The sequence below is a fragment of the Alosa pseudoharengus genome, unplaced genomic scaffold (assembly GCF_046254945.1).
Source record: "Alosa pseudoharengus isolate Yale_2024_CS ecotype anadromous, Long Island Sound unplaced genomic scaffold, YU_APseudo_1.1 YU_APseudo_1.1_scf_11, whole genome shotgun sequence".
Lineage (NCBI taxonomy): Eukaryota > Metazoa > Chordata > Actinopteri > Clupeiformes > Clupeidae > Alosa > Alosa pseudoharengus.
Genome location: NW_027468576.1, coordinates 23,533,333 through 23,554,548, shown reverse-complemented (window position 1 = coordinate 23,554,548; position 21,216 = coordinate 23,533,333). Strand labels below are relative to the sequence as shown.

The following is a 21,216-nucleotide window of genomic DNA, read 5'->3' as shown; positions in this document are numbered from 1 at the left end:
GAGATTTGAAATGAGTGAGCTATCTGTTGAATTGACATGGTCTTGGGGAATGTGCGGTAGATCAGGCTGCGGTCAGGTGCATGCTCGTGCACACACACACACACACACACACACACACACACATATCAGATGTATGTAAAAAGCTGAGAAAAGGGCCAAGTATTGCACCAGTCCTGTTCCTGCTGGGAGATGTAAAAACAGCGCTGTAGGCAAGAGGCTTGGAGGGGAGACAAAGGCAGGACAATCCCGAGCTTTGTGTGATCGCAAGCTTTCATATCAGATGTCCTGGGAAGTTCCCACAAAGAGGGAGCAGCCGGCTCTGTGTGCTGTGTCAGTATCTATTCTGTGTGTGTGTGTGTGAGAGAGACTGTGTTTGTGTCTGTGTCTGTGTGTGTGTGTGAGAGAGACTGTGTGTGTGTTTGTTAGCGTTAGGTGTGATGTGTGTGTGTGTGTGTGTGTGTGTGTGTGTGTCTGTGTGTGTAAATGCTGGCCACATCTTGTCTGAGAAACCCAATCCTCACGCCGGCCAAGCCCCTCTTCTTGGAGGAGCATATGGGACAGATTGAGTGGCTCCTCGGGTTTCGCGTCTCCAAGCTGCCACATCACAGTTACAAGCCACGGACATTAAGACACATCATCTTTTACTCTGGTGTGGCTTATATGAGCCTGTGTGTGTCTGTGTGTGTCTGTGTGTGTGTGAGAGAGAGAGAGAGAGGGAGAGAGCTCTTTTCGCAGTCATGTCTGAAGACAAGCACACACACACATACTGGTGCGTCTGTGACAAACAGAAAGCTCCATGACACATGGCAGAACAACCAAGCAACGCTAGTAGTCTAATTCACAGCTCATAAGACAATAGGACATATTACATAACACACACACAAACACACACATACACTCATAGAGAGAGAGAGAAAGAGAGAGAGGGAGAGTGACTGCAGTGGAAGAAGTCACTACATTAACATTAAAACTCCAGGGGGATGTGTTTAATGTAAAATTGACTGAAACTCAAAGAGGTAATTATCAAAGAGAGCGCACCATCATCCAGAGAATACGGGGGGTGGGCTGGGTGGGGGGGGTGGTCTGGCAACGTCAGGAGAGGTTCAGAGGAAAACATGAAACCAGGAAGACACACAAAAGAGGAAATGGACGTATGAGGATAGAGGATGTGTTGTGAGTCCTGCTTGCATGCTGACCTTGGTGCCTCTGTGTGTGTGTGTGTGTGTGTGTATGTTTGTGTATGTGTGTGTGTGTGTGTGTGTGTGTGTGTGTGTGTTTAGGAGGCTTGGGGATGGCGTGGCAAAGAGAGGTGTCTTACTGCCTGTGTGTGTGTGTGTGTGTGTGTGTGTGTGTGTGTGTGTGTGTGTGTTAAGGAGGCCTGGGGATGGCATGGCAAAGAGAGGTGTCTTACTGCCTGTGTGTGTGTGTGTGTGTGTGTGTGTGTGTGTGTGTGTGTGTGTGTGGAGGCCTGAGGACAGCGTGGCAGAGGTGTCTGTTGCTATCTGGAGCATTAAAATCACATCAGTGCAGGAAAAAAAAAACTGTGGCTGCCCACGGGAATCCTGCTCTCCAATCTCTCTCTCTCTCTCTGTTTCTCTGCCTATTTCTGTCTCCCTCTCTCTCTCTCTCGTCCCACAGAGTCCAACTAAACCCACAGTAATACAAAATAATCCCTGGATTTGGGACCATCTCAATCCAAACGGCTAATATTTTGGCCCAAAAAAATGGTTTGGGACCAAAAAAAAATAAAAATAAATAAATAATCACTTCCACAACTGAAATATATATTTGTAATTCCTGTTTACGATGTTCTGAGCCTAACGGCGTTCCAGCCTTTACACAAATAACAAACTGCCACCCCAAAGGCTGTCAAGGGTACTTAGAGCTTAGAAGAGACAGCGTCAGACAATAACCGAAAGATTTATCAAGATTTACTCCCTTTGCTTGAGCAGCCCTGTCCAAGAAAACACCCACACAAGCCCAATCAGCATGTACTTTAATAACAGGGCTAAAATAAGCACCGAGCATTTGGCAGTTGCTTTAAGCAGGTCCTGGAACAGTAGCAAGGGAGTTGCGATGGCATTTGCTTGGTAGCATTAAAGCGGAATGTGGAGTCCTTGACTATGGGAGAGACAGTGAAGACTGACGTCTCTGGCAGTTGTTTCCAGAGTTTTCTAAATGTCATCCCAGAGGAGATATGAGAGCAGTGATCTGTGTGGACCACGGAGAGAAGTCTCCCAACGGTGCTGTGGGCTTGGCACGCTATTAATGCCATGGAAAAATGGCATTCCACTCAGAACGCCACAGCACTGACCCTGCTCAGCTGATGAGTTTTCAGGCTTTGCCTAACAGTAGTTTAGATAGGAGTCAGACGTAATTCTATACTAGGCTGAAGTTTCTGCATTTGGTGTGTTCCAGATGGAGTCGATCTGAAAGCACAAGCAAGATCAAATTCAGCAAACAGATCAATTTGAATAGATGGGGATCCTACGAGAACTCTCAGTGCTATTTCAACTATGCTCTTATAACTTGGGTTTCAGTCCAGAAGGCTTGACCAGTGGGGCTATAAATCAAGACCTAACTTTTTGTCTTTTAGTCACAGACAAAACAAGCACACACTCACACACACACATATGTATCCATCACATCCTGGAAAACATGTTTGTGAAGCACCTCATCACTCAGGTCACAGAGGAGTTGCTTCACAAACACACAGACAACCGATGATCCACGGCCCTCTATTATTTACCCAGGCACTGAACCAGCGCGCTCCCTCACACCTCCACCCTGCCAGGTAGCCTATAGACGTGGGGGAAGCCTGCAACTGTGTCTGACTCGCCATGGAAAAGGTCAGAGGGAATGGGAGGCGAATTCAAGAGGTGTTCCTGTGGGTTAGACAAACACAGTGCAGACCAAGCACAACCCTGGTGGAAAAATCCGTTTTTTGGGGGGGTTTAGAAGCGGGATGATCCACTGGTAGTGGTGGAGAGTGGAGAGTGGAAATATTTTTTTTTTTGCTGCGTTTGCTGCATGGTCGGTGTGTGGTGTCTTCCTCCATTTAGTTGTTGACCGTGCTGTCCAACCCTTTGGAGCTCCACACAAACTCTCTGAACTCTCCCTCTCTCTCTCTCTCTGTATCTCTCTCTCTCTCCCCCACTCCCTCTCTCACTCACTCTTTTGTCTCTCTTTCTTTGAAAACAGGCTTTTTTTTTTCAAATATAAATATGGCCGACGAGGACACCGCCTCCAGATCTACGCGGCGCTGCGGCACGACTCCGATTGGGCCGCATGCAGAGCGCAGCCCAGCCTTGATGTGTCTGCGGCGCAAATCAAAGTGCATTAAACATTGAAAGCAGCGCGCTGAGGCCCAGGAGCAGCGCACAAGCGTGTGGAGGAAAAGTAGGACAGAGAGAGAGAGAGAGAGAGAGAGAGAGAGAGAGAGAGAGAGAAAGAGAGAGAGAGAGGAGAAAAAGAGACAGAGAGAGAGAGAGAGAGAGAGAGAGAGAGAGAAAGAGAGATAGAGAGTGCTGAGAGAGGCATCAAGACGCTCTCCACCAGCCTAATCCCACAAGCGTCTCTGATAACCTCTGGTGCCATTTATCATCCATACAGAGGGATAAGGGTTGGCTCTTTACTGTTGGAGCGGAGGAGGAGGGAAGGCTGCATAGCTCCAGTGACCTCACACAAGGACCCTCACTAGTGGGGATTTAAAAGGTGAGTTAGTGACATGGCTAGAGGATGTCACGAGAGTATAGGCAGCATGTCGTCTGACATTTCAGGATTTGATTAGTGTTAATACGGAGTCATATTTGAGAGAGAGGTAAAGTGTGTGTGTGTGTGTGTGTGTGTGTGTGTGTGTGTACTACAAAAGAAACTGGTTAGGAGTGAATTGCAATAAGGTAACAATAATATCGCTGTTTTTAAGCAATGCCATGTCAAATCAGAAGACATGTTATGTATCTTTGTACCTATTCTATCGCAGACATTGTTTGCGTTAAGCCCGATATCTAATGTCTGAGGCCTGAAAGAAATCAGACTTCCATGGGACACAGCTAGGGGTTTGGGGAAGGGAAATGCGGGTGAGCAGAGAGAAACTCACTCATGCTGTCACACATACAGTACACCCCTATCAGTGGGAAACTAAATCTGCCATTGGCTTCATTCATTGTGAAAAGAGCGGCATAAAACCCATTAAACATTGAACTTCTCCATGTCCGATCCATACAGTGTTCACACACAGTCAAACAATGCGAGGAATCTGAAAGACAAGAGACCTTCCTGCAGGTATGATCTATCTCCGGCACTCCAGTGATAATCCAGGAAGTGATTAATGAAGAAATGCTTTTAACTTTAAAAGCTCAGATTTGGGTTATCTTCCCATCACACGGGCTAGGATGATCTCACTCCAACTCTTTTTCTTATTATTATATCGTTTAAACCCTCAATTAAACACCAACACACACCTGCATGAGCAAAGACACAGCTGGCTGAGTTCTCAATTTTATCTTCACGAGACAAGTTTATTTTATGAATCCGGGTTTCTTTTGAGGCCGCATTTGTACTTTCTCATGCATGTTTTCTTCATATCCCTCTGCCACGATCTACGGCACATTAGTCTTGACCCCCCCCCCTCTCTCTCCTCCATCCTTTCACAGCATGCCCAGTATTACATCATGGCTTTATGGTCTTTTAATACCCGCAAGATTGAAGGCCTGCTACTCGCAGCCGATTCATAAGATAGCTGGCGGGATCGCTAAGCCAGCGCTGCGGGGACTTGCCAACGACATGGGAGGCCACTCGGGTATTTTTTTGGTCATTTTTTTCTCTCGTTCGTTTTTTTTCCCCCCTGCTGTCCCTCAACTCGGGTCAGAGTCAAGTACTTGGGAGATTGCAATCCTCCCCGAGGCCCTTAAATCAATCCGTTTGCTCTCTTTGCGTCAGCGTGCCGATGACAGGCAGCCATTCCATCCCGTCCTGCTTGAGTTCCCTCGTACTTCAGGAGGAAGAAACGGAGGATGGAAATTCTGACGCTCCCTCGTTCTTTTGGGAAAGTTTTGGCTTTCATGCTTTTCTTTCCCTCATCCCTCGTTTTTTGCCTTTTCTCTCACTCAATCTCTAGTTCTCTCTTTCTCTGTTTCTCTCCGTCTTAGAGAATGGGCGGTGTTCTACTCATATTTTGTATCTGTGTTTTGTCTAGGTAATGCTGTTGTGTAACAGTTAAGTCCTTCATTTCGGCACAGCACGCCGGGAGAGCACAGAGATGCCCAAGCGAGACCGAAGGGCAGAGTCCCTCCACAGATCCCTCCATCCTTTGAGCACAAGGTTATGAGAGAGGTGGAGAGGGTGCAGGCAGGTGGGCCGGCTCACCGCTGTGGCTTGTGGGGCGAGAGAGAGAGAGAGAGAAAAAGAGAGAGTAGTTTTATGACCTTAATCCACACTCAGCATTTTTCAAGGCACCCATGGAGCCTCTCTCTCTCTCTCTCTCTCTCTCTCTCTCTCTCTCTCTCTTTCTCGCTCTCTCTCTCTCTCTCTCTACCCTGCCAGACGTAACCCCAAACAGCAAAGACAAAGCCAGCCCTTGTTCATAACAATGGGCACATCGTGAGTCTCTGCAAGCTAATACCATAATACTACGAAATGAAAAAAAATCCCGAGCCAAATGGAGACTTGCCACTAACCTCTGACGCACTCTCCCTGTATTGGTTTTGGGCTGTTATTGTTCATGGCTATTCTTTCTGTTTCATGTCATGAATCAGAGGGAGTTTTATGTGAAAAAAATAAGGTGGACTGTTGATGCAAATGTCTGAGAAGACATGCCAGAAGTGTGATGTCTCGAGGCCTTGAGCATTCGGGAGAGGAGAGGATTTAAGGCCTTCTCTGAAGCGAGAGATAGAGAGATGGAGAAGTGGACAGAGACAGGGAATGAGAGATGGGTGGGGGGGTTATAAAGTTATGAGGTACATAGCTTATAATAACACGTTCTGTTTTAATGCACTAAATCAAAGAGAAGTGTTGGTGGGAGAGGGAGGGCAAAAGATCCAAAGACGCTACTTGAGGAAGGAATGCCTTTGATGGCGCCATTTAAGAGTGCAGGGGGTGAAGTCATAACAATAATTTTTCCTCTTTCTCTCTCTGGAGGAAATTACAAAGGCCGACTCCCCTAACGGCTCAGGCTTATGACAGGGCAGCGCGTGAAATGAGAGTTAAGCTTTAATGCCCCATGCGATGAGGCCCGGGCACAAAGACAAATATCAGGTGACTGGGAAAATGTGATCCTGGAGAAGACATAACCAAAACACTATGATAGATGGTTTCAGGTGTCTGGCGCAATCCACGGGAAGCACGGAGGGCGTCTCAAAAAGATCCCCCCCTGAGTGAAAACTTGCCAAAGCAACACAGACAAGTTGCTGTTTTTTTTCTGCAGGAACTCCTGTCCTTCAACAGCGAATGCTACAATGCATGACTTAAAGAATGGCATTCCACAGACAAACTCTAGAGGTTCGTTGGAAAAACACGCTATTCTCTACATCTCAAGGTAAAGTTCTGTGCATGTTTGTAAGTGGTCACGTCCGGCGGTGAATACACAGACCGTGCTCTGGGTGACCCCGACCCATTCAGTGAAATGTCAGCCCTTAAAAGGAGCCTCATTAAGCGGCAGAGCTCTCTTGAGGGGGGGTAAATCACCAGGGCGGGGGGGGGGGTCATGGGTCTGTTCACTCTATTGTGGCGTTGGGGTGGCACGACAACCTTAGAAGTAAAACAGGTCAGGAGGTGAGAGCTTCGGCACACAAACACACACACACATATGCACTGCACTCACTCACGCACACGTAAAGACACGCAAACACATATACTGCTGCTCATCCATATGTGTGAAAATACACACACATAGACAGACATACACACATACACACACACATATACATTCTTTCTCTTTCTCTGTCTCTTTCTCTCTCTCTCTCTCTCTCTCACTCACACACACACACACACACACACACACACACACACAATACCCATTCAAAATACCCATGCATGTCTGTTTACACTTGTTCACTTGTCACCTTCCCCCTTCTCCAAACCACTGCACGGTGGCCTGAATGACTGACCTGGTTTGTGGGTTGAAGGAGAGTTATTTAAGACACTGAGGCCCTGGATGGATTGCTCCCCTTAGGGCCACAGGCATTCGCTGCTCGCCACCCCACACGCACAAACTTTGTGAAACTAAACAAACAGCTTCTCACCTTAGCAACAACAAACAGGTGTTGAGTTACCGCACACAGGAATGTGAGGATCAACAAGAGGCTAGATGTGAGGAAGGATATTACACCTTGAGCTCGAGGGCAAGTCCTAAGATAAATAAGCTCTGTAGGAAGCCTAAGCAACAATTTGAATCTCCTCATTCTCAAACATACAATAGAAGGGAACTGTTTATTTGGAATAGCAGTGCAACGACAGGGAGATTACGGGGAATTCTAAGAGGCAGCGAGTACAGTAGACTACCCAGGCTGATAGTCATGTGTAGTCACAGGCTGTGGGTGTTTGTCTCGAGCTTAATTGCAGGAGTAAAAGCTGAGTGAATGGCTAGAGATACTGACACCAGCCTTGGAGGAGTATATGAGAGATTAAACTGCGTAGCTGTGCCTGCCATACACACACACACACACACACACACACAGAGACACACACACACACACACACACACACACACACACACACACACACACACACACACACACACACACACACACAGAGACACACACACACACACACAGCCTGATTTATGGGCTCTATTCAAAGGCCTGAGCCCATAATGTAGAAGCCGACTGAGAGCGAGAGCTTCTGGTGTGGTTTAAAGGGGTTGTGACCTCCCTGCCCAGTGTGTGGTGTCTGCAACAGCCACCTATTTTCAGCCACCAGCTTCCCACTCTCTCTCCTTCTCTCCTCCTGCTTAAGACTAGCCGCCAGTGACCACAGGAATGCTCAGTCTTAATGAGTCACACATGGCCCTGGATGCACCGACGCTTTCAACCACACAGACACGCGCAACTCCCCAGGAAAGCACTCTCACCTTTCCCGTAAGAGGTTCTCATCCATCCAAACCCTCCCTCCCTAAACACACACGCACTGTAAACATACACACAATTCCTAATAATTCCAGTTCGAGCTTCCGTTTGGGAATCTGATTTTAAAGGAACGGCGTCCCATTTAAGATATAGAGACTGCGGTTCTGCGTTAGCAAGCTTTTCTTTTTTTTTTTTTTTGTTGAGCATGATTGTTTTGATAGAGCGGTTTGTTGGAAACCACTTCAAACAGAGGCCCAATACGCTGGTAAAAAAGGTTTGGGTTTGAGGGGAACCCACTGAGTTTATGAAGTTAATGGCTGAAGGCAAACGACTGACCTGCCTTCGCAATTACCACTGTGTAAACCAAAGATGTACATTACAGGAGAGGAGAATTGAATAAAAAGAAATACTGTAATAGTTTTACAATGCCTCTTTTAATGACATAATGAAAGCTTGTGCTGTAATAGTTCCTGTTATGGTTGCTAATGCTAATTTAAATGTCAGCATTCCCTTTCACATTCACATCCTCCAAAGACAATGCACATGTCTGTGCTAAAATTCAGGCAAATAAAGCACAACGTGTGTTGCCCGGATTCGCAAAGCATCCTGCTATCAGACGAAGACCTTATTTGATTAGTAAACTGGATGCGCTTGACCTGACAGAACTGGAAGGTATGGCGCAGGGGCGGGGGGGGGGGGTTTGACACCTGACTTTACCTCACTTACACCAACACTTGATCACAAGCTTAACGGCTCCCATTTGCCCTGCAGACACATGCAGTGGAGTGGAAAGCTGACATCACTTCCTGAGGATGCGAATGAAAACACCGGAGATGTCTGCTGTAGCCTCTCTTCATCAACCCGATGAGGGCTGGGGGGTTAAGACACGCACAAGAGGGGGGGGGGGCCTTTGATATCACTATAATTAGCAACAGTGTTTCATCAGCAGCAAGCTGTCCTGACCTGCTGAAATACACTTTTTACAGCCCTGATGTCTGCAAAGGGGGGAGAGAGACAAAGGGAAGGCTGTTACTCATCCCGGTCACCGGGTGACCATGAAGGAGCTTCCAGCGATGTGATAAATAGGTCTACATACAGTATATTTCAGCATGAGCTGAGCTGAAATGCTTTCTTAATGACTGGACTACTTCATTCAGCAGCACTGAAATCTGCGTGTGGAGGGATATCTCTCCGTGTTGAAATCCTTGGCAGTGAGTGAGGCGCAGTGAACACGATACTTCCAGCGGAGATGGAACGTCTCCCTCAAAAACAACTACTTTACTTCCGGGCCAGTGGGGCTGGTGTGGATCTGGGCTCAACTGCTACCCTCCTCTCTTCTTCCCCCTCCTACTCCTCTTCCTCCCTCATCACTTGATACTGAACACAATAGACCACAAAGTCCATCCAGAGATTAGGAATGACTGAGACATCTTTTTTTCTCCCTACAGGGCCAGTAGCTGAGAGAGTTTAGCAGACCCACCCAGCAGAGTCTTCGGCCTTTGTGGCCCACCTGAAGGTTAGAGCTGCCTCTGCCCCAGCCTCATTCTCAATGTCGGAGTTGGAGAGGGAGTCTGCGCCTCACCTCTGGGCTGTTACTATGCAGACTTTGCAGCAAGTGGCTGCCTTCAGCGGCTGGCTTACTCTCAGCGTTGCATAACAAATACAACGGTGTGGGGAAGGGGATGGGGAAAGGAGAGGGGAGGGGAGGGGGGCACCACGATTAGCCCATAAGCCCGGAAAAGCACTACAAACATGGCCAATATCACCCATCCTCACTCATCCAAAGGATACAATAACACATATGAATAATACAAAAATTATACCAAAAAAAAAAACCCATCATCAGGAGGCTGACTGCAGTTATGAGTGAACAGGAAGATTGGCTTCCTCTGTTTCCGTCTGCGCTCCTTCCGTGTGTTCTGTTGCGCCTACTACATTAGCGTAAAAATGCGAGTGAGAGCCTGCGAATTTGGGCTTTTAAAATAGAACTGGTGTAATACATTATGCATTTGGAATCTCCAGTTTCACACAAGATAACGGCTGAATAACAGTGCCACTGAATTAATTTGACTTCCTCCATATATTATTCATTGTTTCGGGATGAGGAGGGTGAAAAAGCCCCTGCTTGCATTTGAGGGATTAATATGGCAAACTTACACTTCCAAAAAAGACAGAGTTGCAAAGAAGTCTAAAAGAGCGAATAATAATACAAGTAGATGCAGGTTAGAAAAAACGATACCTTCGGAAACTTTTGAGAGCAAGTAGAAAGAGAAATTAGAGTGTGTCTGGTCCAGTACTGAACCAGATGGTACCCGAAAGGAGAAAGACCCAAAAGGGCCAATGTGGTTGTTCTGAGGTTTCCTGGATCAACATTGATAAAGTTACAGTGTAATGCATAGCATCTGTAAATACTGTAGTGCCATACATGACCTCAGCTATTAGGTATGCCTCTGTGTGTGGAGTGAGTCTATGCATACAAGCCACTGTTGCTTGTTACTACGACTTATGGAATGTGTTAGGCACGTGGGAGTTCCATGTCTCGGAAAATGAGTAAGAGTTTTTGAGCCATTTACAAACACAGTCACTGAGGTGCTTAAAGAAAACCAGAATTTCAAATAAGCTATATGTGAAGGGTTTTTCTTTTACTTTGTATATGCGGAAAGGGATTAAACATGGTTTATCTCACTGAGGAAGTTTGTTCAAGGTCAGCTTGCTCGTGTTTTCGTGTTTTGCAGCTATTGAAATACCTCTGTTTGATTTAGCCGTCCTCTGTCCACAACGCTAGGCATCATGTGCGGCTCATCATCTCAATGCGATGTGCTCTGAAGTGGAAGGAAGGTGTGCTCTGCCAGCATGCCAGTCATTACGATGATGGATTGTGTCTCTCCATCACAGGGTCCAATCACAGTGCACCTTGAGGGAGGTGTGTCCCGCAAGGGCAAACCAGACTCACTCATGGAACGGTGTGGAAACACGAGCTGAGCTCAGGGGATTGTTTTTCCGGAATGGGCGGGATAGGTGGTTTTGGGAAGCTGAGGTGCTCGCGGGGAAATAAATCCCATATGCTTTATCAGAGCGTTCAGCCCCCCTGACCTCACGGTGGCACTCGGAGTACGAGTACACAGAAGCCTTGTTCCAAGTGGCCTGGAGCTTCTCTTTACATTTTAAATACTTTGCAGGTCAAACATCCAAGAGTGGCCATACCTGAGGAAAGGGAATCTCTGGAACGCAGACCAATGGCTTTCATGATGGCTTGTTTTACGGTCATGTCCTACACCTGTCAATCTTGCCCCCCCCCCCCCCCCCCCCCCCCAAAGAAAAGGGATGGGGTGCAGTAGCAGCAACTGTGTGTATTGATTGTTTCAAGAGCAGGCAATGCGATCTCTGTGCGGTCCACGTGGCCTGTGTAATTGAAGAGGCGAGGGGATGTAGGAAAGGAGACCAGGGAACACAGACTCAAGGCCATCAGGACCAATAGCATTCAGAGAGACACACGCGTACAGAACACCCCACGTGCGTCTCTCCGATTGAATCAAAACAGTCAAGACTGCCTCAGACTGGAATGTGGCACGTTGCCAACCATGTGCGCTTGGAGAAAGCAGCCAGAGGTACGCTACGCTCTTTCATTCGCCTTCATCCCCTCCTCCTCCTCCTCCTACCTACTACCACCACCACTACTACTAGTAATACTACCACTACAACAACAACTACTACTACTACTACCACTACTACTACTACTACTACTACTACTACTACTACTACTACTACTACTACTACCACCACTACCACCACCACTACTACTAACTACCACTACTACCACACTACCACTACCACTACTACTACTACTACTATTTCTACATCACTCCACAAGGAACTTTAGTAACCTTGGACACCTCTGCCTAAACAAAACACACGTGCTTATCCTGAGGGTACGAGCTAACAAAACAAACTGGAGTGGCCAGGTCCCACAGGGTTTCTTTGGACAGTAGTCACAGGCCAATAACTCCAGAGCACTTGAGGAAAGAGGCCAGCCCAAACACAGAGGAGGCTGGACAGACGTTGTGGGGGCCCCACTGTTTTGAGCAAGAGCTCTGGGGGGTGATGAGAGATGAGTGTAACTCCCAATGCCTTATATAGCTAGCGGTCCGGGTGAGTCAAGTCAACTTAGAACGCATGTTGATCAACTTGGAGGAACTGTAAATGTCAAAACTGACGAGGTAAGGCTTTTTCAGTACCAAACTGAACTACAGTTCACCTGGGCTGGGAGAAAAGAACCATCTTTGTTTCAGTTAAAAGAACTATCTGCTATCCGCTTGACTAATTTTTGTCATGGGGTTTGCCTTAAACCCAAGACAATAGGACTCAGAAAGCCACAGTACTACTTCATCTTCCCACAGCAGCCCTTTTCACCATGTAATTACTGGTCCTCGTTTCATGACAGATAACCCCTTGGCCTACACAAAATCACACAGATAGGGCTTCCTAACTATAGGTTATGTAAAATCCAAGACTCCTAGACAACACTGGCGCACTGGGACAATAATGGAAGTTCAAGCGTCTGAAGGGGCCAAGAGACTGAAATCTCTGGGGAGCTCGCTGGTAAATGCAAGGCATGGCACTGACGTTTGCCCCACAGGGCTACTTTTAACTTCAAACACACAATGGCATTCTTTCTTGGTGAGTGCTTGAAGTTGCTATGACCATGGGTTAGTTGAATGGACAGCTAGATGCACAGCTAGTTTTAAGAAATGCCGAATAAGAGACAAAGAGGCAGAAAGAGAGTCTTTACACCCTCTAGGCATCACCCTGCTGTCTCAATGTGGAGGCACGAGAGTTGGTGTTGGCTATACCATCACTTTCTACAGTGTAAAAAGCCATGCACAGCGAAAACCTGGACAGGGAGACCTCATCAAATACAGGGTATGCATGCATGATGCTACTTAATCACAGCCAGTCTCTGGAACGTTTCAAGACATAACACACACAGACTGGCAGAGTGGCTACAATACCCCTGACTGAATGACTGACAGACTGCTTGCTTAGCTGGCTGGCTCGTGTCTGTACCGTATGAGACCACACAGCTGGAAAATGAGAGAGGTCCTCCCTTCTGGGCCCGTTGCCCAAGGACATGAGAAGAAGGCACGACCATGTTGTAAAGTAAAGAGCACCTTCCCCCACCACCCAACCTCCCAGTGCAGGGAGTCAGGCCAGCTCCCATTTGCACTAATTCTTATTCAGATTAGAGCCTCTGTTGTCACAAGGTAACTGAGACAGCCACTGATATAAAAAAGGGACAATTAACTAGAATTGAGGGAATGGGGGACTTGCCTGGAACAATACCGAATTCTTCTTTGGATTATCACAACAATAACTCTTTTTTTACAGTGTCAATGACCGAAAGAGTCGTAGGCGGCCAGCAGCTTAGGTCTTTGGCAGGATATCTGAAGTAAGTAAGGGTAACGTCTGAGAGCAGAACAAGGGATAATCTTGGGCTTGTTCAGCTGATTAGGGTCATCTGTTGGTCAACTATGTCTCTCAACCTTGATGTGATAACAACACACCAATTACTTGATGCTAGATAAGACTTCCAGTCCACTCCAGGAGTCCTGGAGATCACCCAGACTTTGAAGGCGGAGGTATCCTACCTGCTGTGGTTTTATACAAATTATGGCATGCAGAGACGCAACAGAAGAGAACCAAAGCCACCCAAAGAGTCTACAAGCATCACTCAGCAACAACTTAGGGTCGCTGAGGAGAATTCTCCACACCCTCACTGCCTGCTGTTTAACATTGCAACCTCTGAGCACTAATGCAGGTTTAAAAGCAGTAAAGCACGCTTAGACCTTATAACTTAAACAAAGTTGTACGAAAAGAAAACAGCTTCACAATAAAGCGACTTATAGGCTTTTTTCCTCTCTCTTTTCTAACTCTTTCATTGACCCCTGGGGCATTGTTTAACCTGAACGACCCCTTTAGAAAAGCAAACCAGACACCGGCCCTACAGAGAGGGGCTTCAGCCATGGCATAAGGAGGCTATCTGTAGCCCGGCCCCAGGGGACGTATACCATTAGACGGCTTATAAAAGAAGAAAGTGGGAGGAAGGGAAGCGAGGAAGGAAGGAAGGAAGGCCAAAAGGAACATGCCAAGACGGGCAGAGTGAACACAGTATAGCCCTCTCTCCTATAGAACATCTCTGGCCACTGGGCAGAGTCTTGTAGCTATATGAGGAAGGACTCGCTCCATGCCTGACATATCGGCATTCTCCAGAGGAGCAGCTTTTGCCACCATGCGAATGTCAGCTCTGTCCACAGCAGACATTCTCCAGCAAAAGGTCCTTCACCTCAGGGTCATTTCAATTGAATCTGTGCAGATCACCCGAGTAAAAACTTACGTAGATCTTTATGGGGGACAGAGGGGGGTTGCAGCAGAAAGCCAGTGAGTGATGACCCTTGTTTAGGCACACACGCACACGCACACACACACACACACACACACACACACACACACTGGCAGAGAGCAAAAGTGAAAACAGACCTGCCAACACCCAGCCAATGGAGACACGCTGTGCCTTTATCAAGTTTTAAGGACTGGCTACTCCCTCATTCACTTCTACCTCGGAATGTTGAATGAATTTCACCTGACTGAAAATGTCTGAGAACTTCAGCGGATTCTCAGTCAACTATGACCACTTTTGTCTTAACTTAACGTCAAACCACAACCAACATCCATTACCATAATATTTTGCATACCTTAAATACTATACCAAATAACATAAACAAGAGTCTAGTAGACTATTAAGGAATAGATTGGTTTGGCATTCAACTACACGTGGAGTTAACTTCGTTTTTAGACGATTACCATGAGAAAGTGCAGCATACTGGTAGATAAATGGACCCTTTTTATATCAGTTTCCCCAGAAATGTTATGAATGAGTCCTTTCCAATTAACATGTTTTCTAGCTTGGGTTATTGGGGAAATCACTTAGTCTATACCAATGATAAACTATGATAAAAAAAAAATGTGTAATGCATTTGTGACAAGAAATATTGACCTACATTGTCCAGGTTACCATTCGCACTCAAAAATATCCCTAGCATTTGTTACACTGATATATCTATAGTAGGTTGGCAATACATTGTGAGTGTATTAAAATGCAATTGAAATGCACTGAAGTGCGCTCCGCTATTAGATGTAAAAATAGGTCGCACCATGTAGGCTGCAGTAATCCACCCAATGACATGTTTAACACTTGGGGCGAATTATGTTTATGTTCACATTGTAGCGCGTTGCATTACTACATAGCTACGACATTGCTACATGTGCTTGAAGATAGCCTGCCGGGCGCTATTGCTGTTAACCATGCAGACAACACGCCCCTCTTCCAGCGAGTAAAGGGAATAGCTGAGCGGGTCTCTGTGATTCAGCTAGTGCGCACCGTGCTTACTGGCTCTTCTAACTCTCACTTTCTACAGCTGAGGCCACACTTCATGCTCGGATAGCCCCAATAAAAACGACCTAGACTACTACAAGTGTTATAAAGCACGGGTGGATATATTTTTGTCACAATTGAAGGTTTCGTTTTGAATGACAGCGGTGTTGAGTTGTTTTTACTTATTGCGCTGCACATGACTCAAAGAAGTAAGGGTAGGTCTACTACTTACGCACTGCCTCCTGTTTAGGGTCGAGTCCAGTGGTGGTTTGCTGGAGCCTTCCTATTTTACCATGAAGAACCCAAACCCGCTGGTTTGTGGATACGATCTCATTCTCCAGCTCCTGAAACAGGGAGCAGGCGTGCTTGGCCAGGTCGGAAAGCTGTCGCAAGGTCCGTGATAACGCCACATTGTTGATGGTGCACAGGTCCTCGAAAAGCAATCCCTCCTCATTGGGAATCGTATGCCTGCACAATAACTGAGGTTCAACGATCCTTTTGGCAAATGGCATTTTAACATGTGGCTGAAAAGAAATTCCCCCCTTTACAAAAGAAACGGTTCCCCGAAAACAGTTCAAAACTGCGATGGCCCCCTGTTAGTCCAGATCTTCTAAATTCAGTTGTGGGTCGTCCTCCATCCTTCTTTCACTCTCAACACATACGGTCATACACACACTGTTCCGTGGTAACGCACCAAAATCCTACCCAGCTCCACCGCACATCAGTAGCCTATTGGATTGGTGGTGTGTTTCACTGGTTTAAAGTAAAGGTGGCTTTAAAGACAGCGGCAAAACCCGGAATGGAGCGCAAGAAGAACGGGGACGCACAGCACATGCGAACAGAGTGCGATCACACAAGCAACACACAATAAACATAGAGACAATGCGTTATAATGTGTTCGTGATTTCTAAAAACGGTGATCACGTTTCATTACTATACTATAACAAACGGTCATTCAGTCAGTTATGCGTTGTAATTTTATGACGTTTAAAGAATATGTCATGCTATGATAATATGACACTGTTGGGACGAAGGATATATGAATAAAGCGAAATAAATAGAATTGGGTGTACAACTCGTCTTTAATGATAATTATTTCAAAAAGCATTTTTGAATTCGCCGGCATTGGGCATTGGGCATCACGTAAGGAGAAGACCTCGCTTGTTGGAGAGCTCAGTGAGTCCAACAACCACCTTATTTCTGGATTATAGAGTTTGAGAGATTCCTGTAGGGACTCGTCATAGGAGCTTCATTCACATTTGCTGACTGCGGCTTTCTCTAAACCCTGGCTGACGAGTGCCAGATTCGGAAGAGGTGACAGCCTCTAAGCCCTTCCTGTGGGTTGGCTAATGTCCGGACTAGAACTGCCAGGTCGGCAAAGCCATATTTTCACAAAAGGACAGTCCCGTCATCACCGAATATCGAGCGTGTTGAGAGTATATGTTTTTTCTTCCCAATTATTCCAGGACAGAATTCCTTGTCCATGTGGTTACGCACTGAAAGCAGTATTTGTAGAAGTACCACAAACGAATGTAACCACAATCTCTTATTAGTAGAGCGTGAAATGAAAGCTGTATGATAGTGTAAGATTCATAGACAAACATCAAAGCATTACAACTTTGAATGGCCCCTCTAGTGGTGAAATGTGTGTTTTATGAAATATCATCAACACTGATCTCACAACATGAACACCTGACAGGTAGGCCTATCACATCATATCTTTGTTTATTTGTTTGTTTTTATTTATCTTTCTCTCTCTATCTTTCTCACCCCTCTCTTTCTCTTTCAGTCTCTGGGAACTTACATGCAGCTGTTGTCTTGTAATGAAAGCCACTGACATATTTAAATATCACTGGATATAGTTAGATGTAATGTTATAGCTCAGCACTAGCAAATAGAAAACCACCTTTATTAACATACCACTATATTATTATTATTATTATTATTGTTATTATTATTATGATGATGATGTTACTACTACAACTACTACCAATATCTTCAAATAATCTCAAATAATGCACATCAAAATCTTCTGTTCACCACACACAAAGTGTAGGTAGCAGCCTCCTCAGGGAAAGTTTTGAACATGCTACAGCACCAGATAGTAAAGACATGGTATGGGAGGTTTCTATAGAAACAGGATGTTACAGCCACATTACAGGACCCTTTCTAATGCAAGATGTGATGACGGCACTATTGGAGCATGCTGCTCAAACGAGGTGTGACATTGCCATGGCATTTACAGTACTGCTGCTGGGATGTATGGTGAATTAAAAGAATAACACATGCAACAGAAGTATGACATGCTCAAACACAGAGAAGGATACACACACACGCACGCGCGCGCACACACACACACACACGCACACATGGTACATGCACACACACATACACAGACTCAAGAATATACACATACACATACACATGCTGTCCACACAAGCAACAGTCTTTTATGGGATTTGAATCCCCTCACATCTCTCTTTCCAGGACCAATAAAAGTGGTTTAAAAAACCACAGGTCAGGCTAAACTGAAACTAGAGAAAGAGGAGGACAAGGAAGAGAGCAGAGGGAAGCCGTTTCTATGGTTTCGTGATAACCCCTTTTATGACCTCTGGGTGGACATCAGCACCTGTGTCCACCCTCTCTCCTATGTGTGTGTCACATGTAAGGAGTCAGTGGAGAGAAAGAGACAGAGATGGATAGAGAGAAAGTGAGAAAGAGAGAGACACACAGATAGAGATATGGGAAAGGGACAAAGCGACCGGCCATCAACTCTCCAGTGGAGTGCACTGATAGTGCCTGACAGCTGATAGGAGACTTCAGGCTTTTAGAGGGAGACCGTGGACACTGCTGCTGGACTGAGGCCATGCTAATTGCTGCCCCTGCTCACCAAAAACTTGGATATATTTGGCCAGCACATGCTTTAAAGCAACACCAAAGCACTTTTCCTCTGTTGCACGCACGCTATTTGTTTATCCAGCACCGGCTTTGGAAATAACGATGTCCACAGACAAGGTAGAGTATGTTGCATGGTTTTATGAAAGTATCATGTATTGCGACATCAGAAGTAAGTCAAATTTGTAGTTTCTTATGTCTCATTCCATCGAACTACAGATCCGCTACCCGATCTGGCAAACTTGCATAGTGCGGTTATAGCTGATAGAGGACCGCAAAGCGAATGCAGAAGTGCCACTGATTTGTTACGAGTTGATGAACCTCTGAAATGATTTTGGAAACATTATTTTAAGGTACAAAATAATCTTTGGTGTTGCTTTAAGACAGCGTTAGCCGTCGGGCTTCCCTCACGCTGGCTATTTCTGGGCGAGCGCTGAGTGAGGAGGGTCGGGGAATGCAGCCACCAGCCGAGTGACCTCTGACCCTCGTTGGTGGAGGCTTTGTGTCCCAGCTGCCCCATGTGTTTTGAGTGTGTGTGTGTGTGTGTGCGTGTGTATGTGTGTATGTGTGTATGTGTGTATGTGTGTATGTGTGTATGTGCGTGTGTGAGCATGTGAGAGAACACGTGTGGATGTGTGTATGGGGTAGGGGTGGGGGGCGGCAGTGAGCATTAAAAGGCTGATGGGGTTGGCGTGGGGATGGGTGAGTGGAGACGGGGCTGCCAGTTGAAGAATGTGTGGTTGCTGGTCAGGGGGTTCAAGCAAGCATGACAAGAATCTCCCGTGAAAAATTCCGCCGACCCCTCTAAACTTTACACTCAATGAATGGCTTTCCCATAGCTATTTTCTTTGAACACACACATAAATGCTTGCACACACACACACACACACGCACAAACATACACACATGCACACACAAACACACACACACAGACACATACACATTCCTTTTTATTTTTAAGTGGGTCTGTATGAAGAAAACAGGCTGAAAGCTGAGCTAAGGAGAACAAAAACACGACCAGAAGAGGAAGGAAGAGACTGGCAAACACGTATCCTCAGTGGGCATCCTAGATTTGAGGCAGTGAGATGGGAACTAAGGCATACGATACTCATTTTCTTTAAGAGGACTTAGTGAGAAAAGAGGCCTATCTCCAAGAGATACGACTGAACTGAGATTGAACTCAAGCAGTAGCTGTTTATGGGACTGGTATCCTGGCAGAAAAGGGGAGAAAACCCACAAGCACGTGACCTAAATCCTCATCCATACGCTTTGTGCGCATTGATGTTTGTATGTGTGTTTTTTTTTTCAGGGGCGGAGAAGTGGGGGGAGGGGCGGGGATGGGCATCCAACTGCTATGGGAGTTATTAAAAATGAATCACTAAGTCTTCTGTGGGGCTGGAGGGGGTTTTGTGGGATGGGGTGGGGTTGGTGTGTGTGTGTGTGTGTGTGTGTGTGTGTGTGTGTGTGTGTGGTGGGGGCTAAGTCAGTGAGTGCAGCTTGACGGAGGATTGTGACGTATATGGTGTGACGCCACTCTTTGATCTTGAATCTAAAAAGCTAAGATTGAGCTATTATAAGAAACCAGCGATGCGGTCACCTAGAGGTCCCATTAAATCCATGAAGCTCTTTTATGCTTATTGTTTTCACTTGCTCTCCCACGGTCTCTCATCCTCTGCAGTTGTTCCTTCATCGCTTTCTCCACCTCTTCTTTCCCCTCCAGTGAGATGAATCCTACTGGATAACCACATAGCCAAATCCACTGCCAAATTTGTTTCATATATCTAGGAGCTGCTCTATGACATCTAGTAGCAGAGTGCTATTCAATATGATGAGTGGCACCCATTAAAACCAATAGCGCTCTGCTTCATTGCAAAATTCAATTGCATTCAACCTTTCCTCAGTTTAGTGTTTACCGTAAGCATATGGGGAAAGTGCAGGTTGAGACCTGACTATTGTTTTGCACCTCGTCGCTCATTGCTTGTGCTGTTGTTTTACGCACAGCATGCGCTCCAAAGCAAACATCCTTCGCCACATGGAAGCAATCAGTGCGAGCGATGTTTCACAAATAGATGCATCATTGTAAGAGGAGCGAGAGAAAGCACAGCTCCGGGTCTCGATGACCTAATGACGGATCTTCCACAATCTCATGAGGTGACATTTGTGTATACAAGGATATGGGAAGGGTAAATTGTAAAACTCTTGTGATCTCTTCCGAACATTTTACAATGATCACATAGTCTGTGCCAATAAAATAGCAATTGCACGGCCAACTTTTTTTTTTTTTTTTAAACATCTAGTTTCCTGTGCTGCTGAGAAACAGTGTGGTCTTTCCTCGCCAAGGACATTGAGCAAGAGTGTAAAAGGTTAGGTTGACTTAGACTAGAGACGTGTATTGTTAAAATAACCAAAACGTCTTTACCTATCTGAGGTTGATCAGAAAGCATTTTAGAAAACAAATATGTCTTCACAAACTATTTTATTGAGCCACATTCTGGAGACATGGTCAGGTTCTGTTTCAGTATGTACACATGAGATGTATCAAAAAATAAGGCCAAAATGCAAGCTTGGCCAATAGCATCATTTTGCATAGAAAACAAATCAAGCACATACAGGCATTACTTTATAGAAAAAAATAAATTTCTTTCAAACATTCTTTTTGTTTCATCTTTTTGTATTGGGTAATTTTTTCTTGTCAAATCAAATGAAATTAAATCATTGCCCTTTAATCAAGACCATCAGGTTGTTAGCGTAATTACACTAGCTTTCACTTAATGAATGTTGTCAAAGAACACAACAACATGAACAATGACAACAACAACAACATCTAAA

The 21,216-nt window shown here is 45.7% G+C and overlaps 2 protein-coding genes across 3 annotated transcripts in view; both read right to left on the bottom strand.

Annotated features, from left to right (window-relative positions):
- Positions 1–16,198, bottom strand: part of nhsa (Nance-Horan syndrome a (congenital cataracts and dental anomalies)) — an 88,616-nt gene extending 72,418 nt beyond the window's left edge. For both annotated transcript variants that reach the window (XM_076278480.1, XM_076278481.1), the window contains exon 1: positions 15,725–16,198. In XM_076278480.1, the coding sequence (XP_076134595.1) occupies positions 15,725–16,004 (280 nt within the window). In that variant the 5' untranslated portion in view covers positions 16,005–16,198. The remainder of the gene's footprint in view (positions 1–15,724) is intronic.
- A 4,648-nt stretch (positions 16,199–20,846) lies between these two features.
- Positions 20,847–21,216, bottom strand: part of reps2 (RALBP1 associated Eps domain containing 2) — a 38,688-nt gene continuing 38,318 nt past the window's right edge. The window contains exon 19 of the mRNA XM_076278479.1: positions 20,847–21,216. This exon is cut by the window's right edge and continues 1,318 nt beyond it. The gene's annotated coding sequence lies outside the window, so the exon portion shown is untranslated.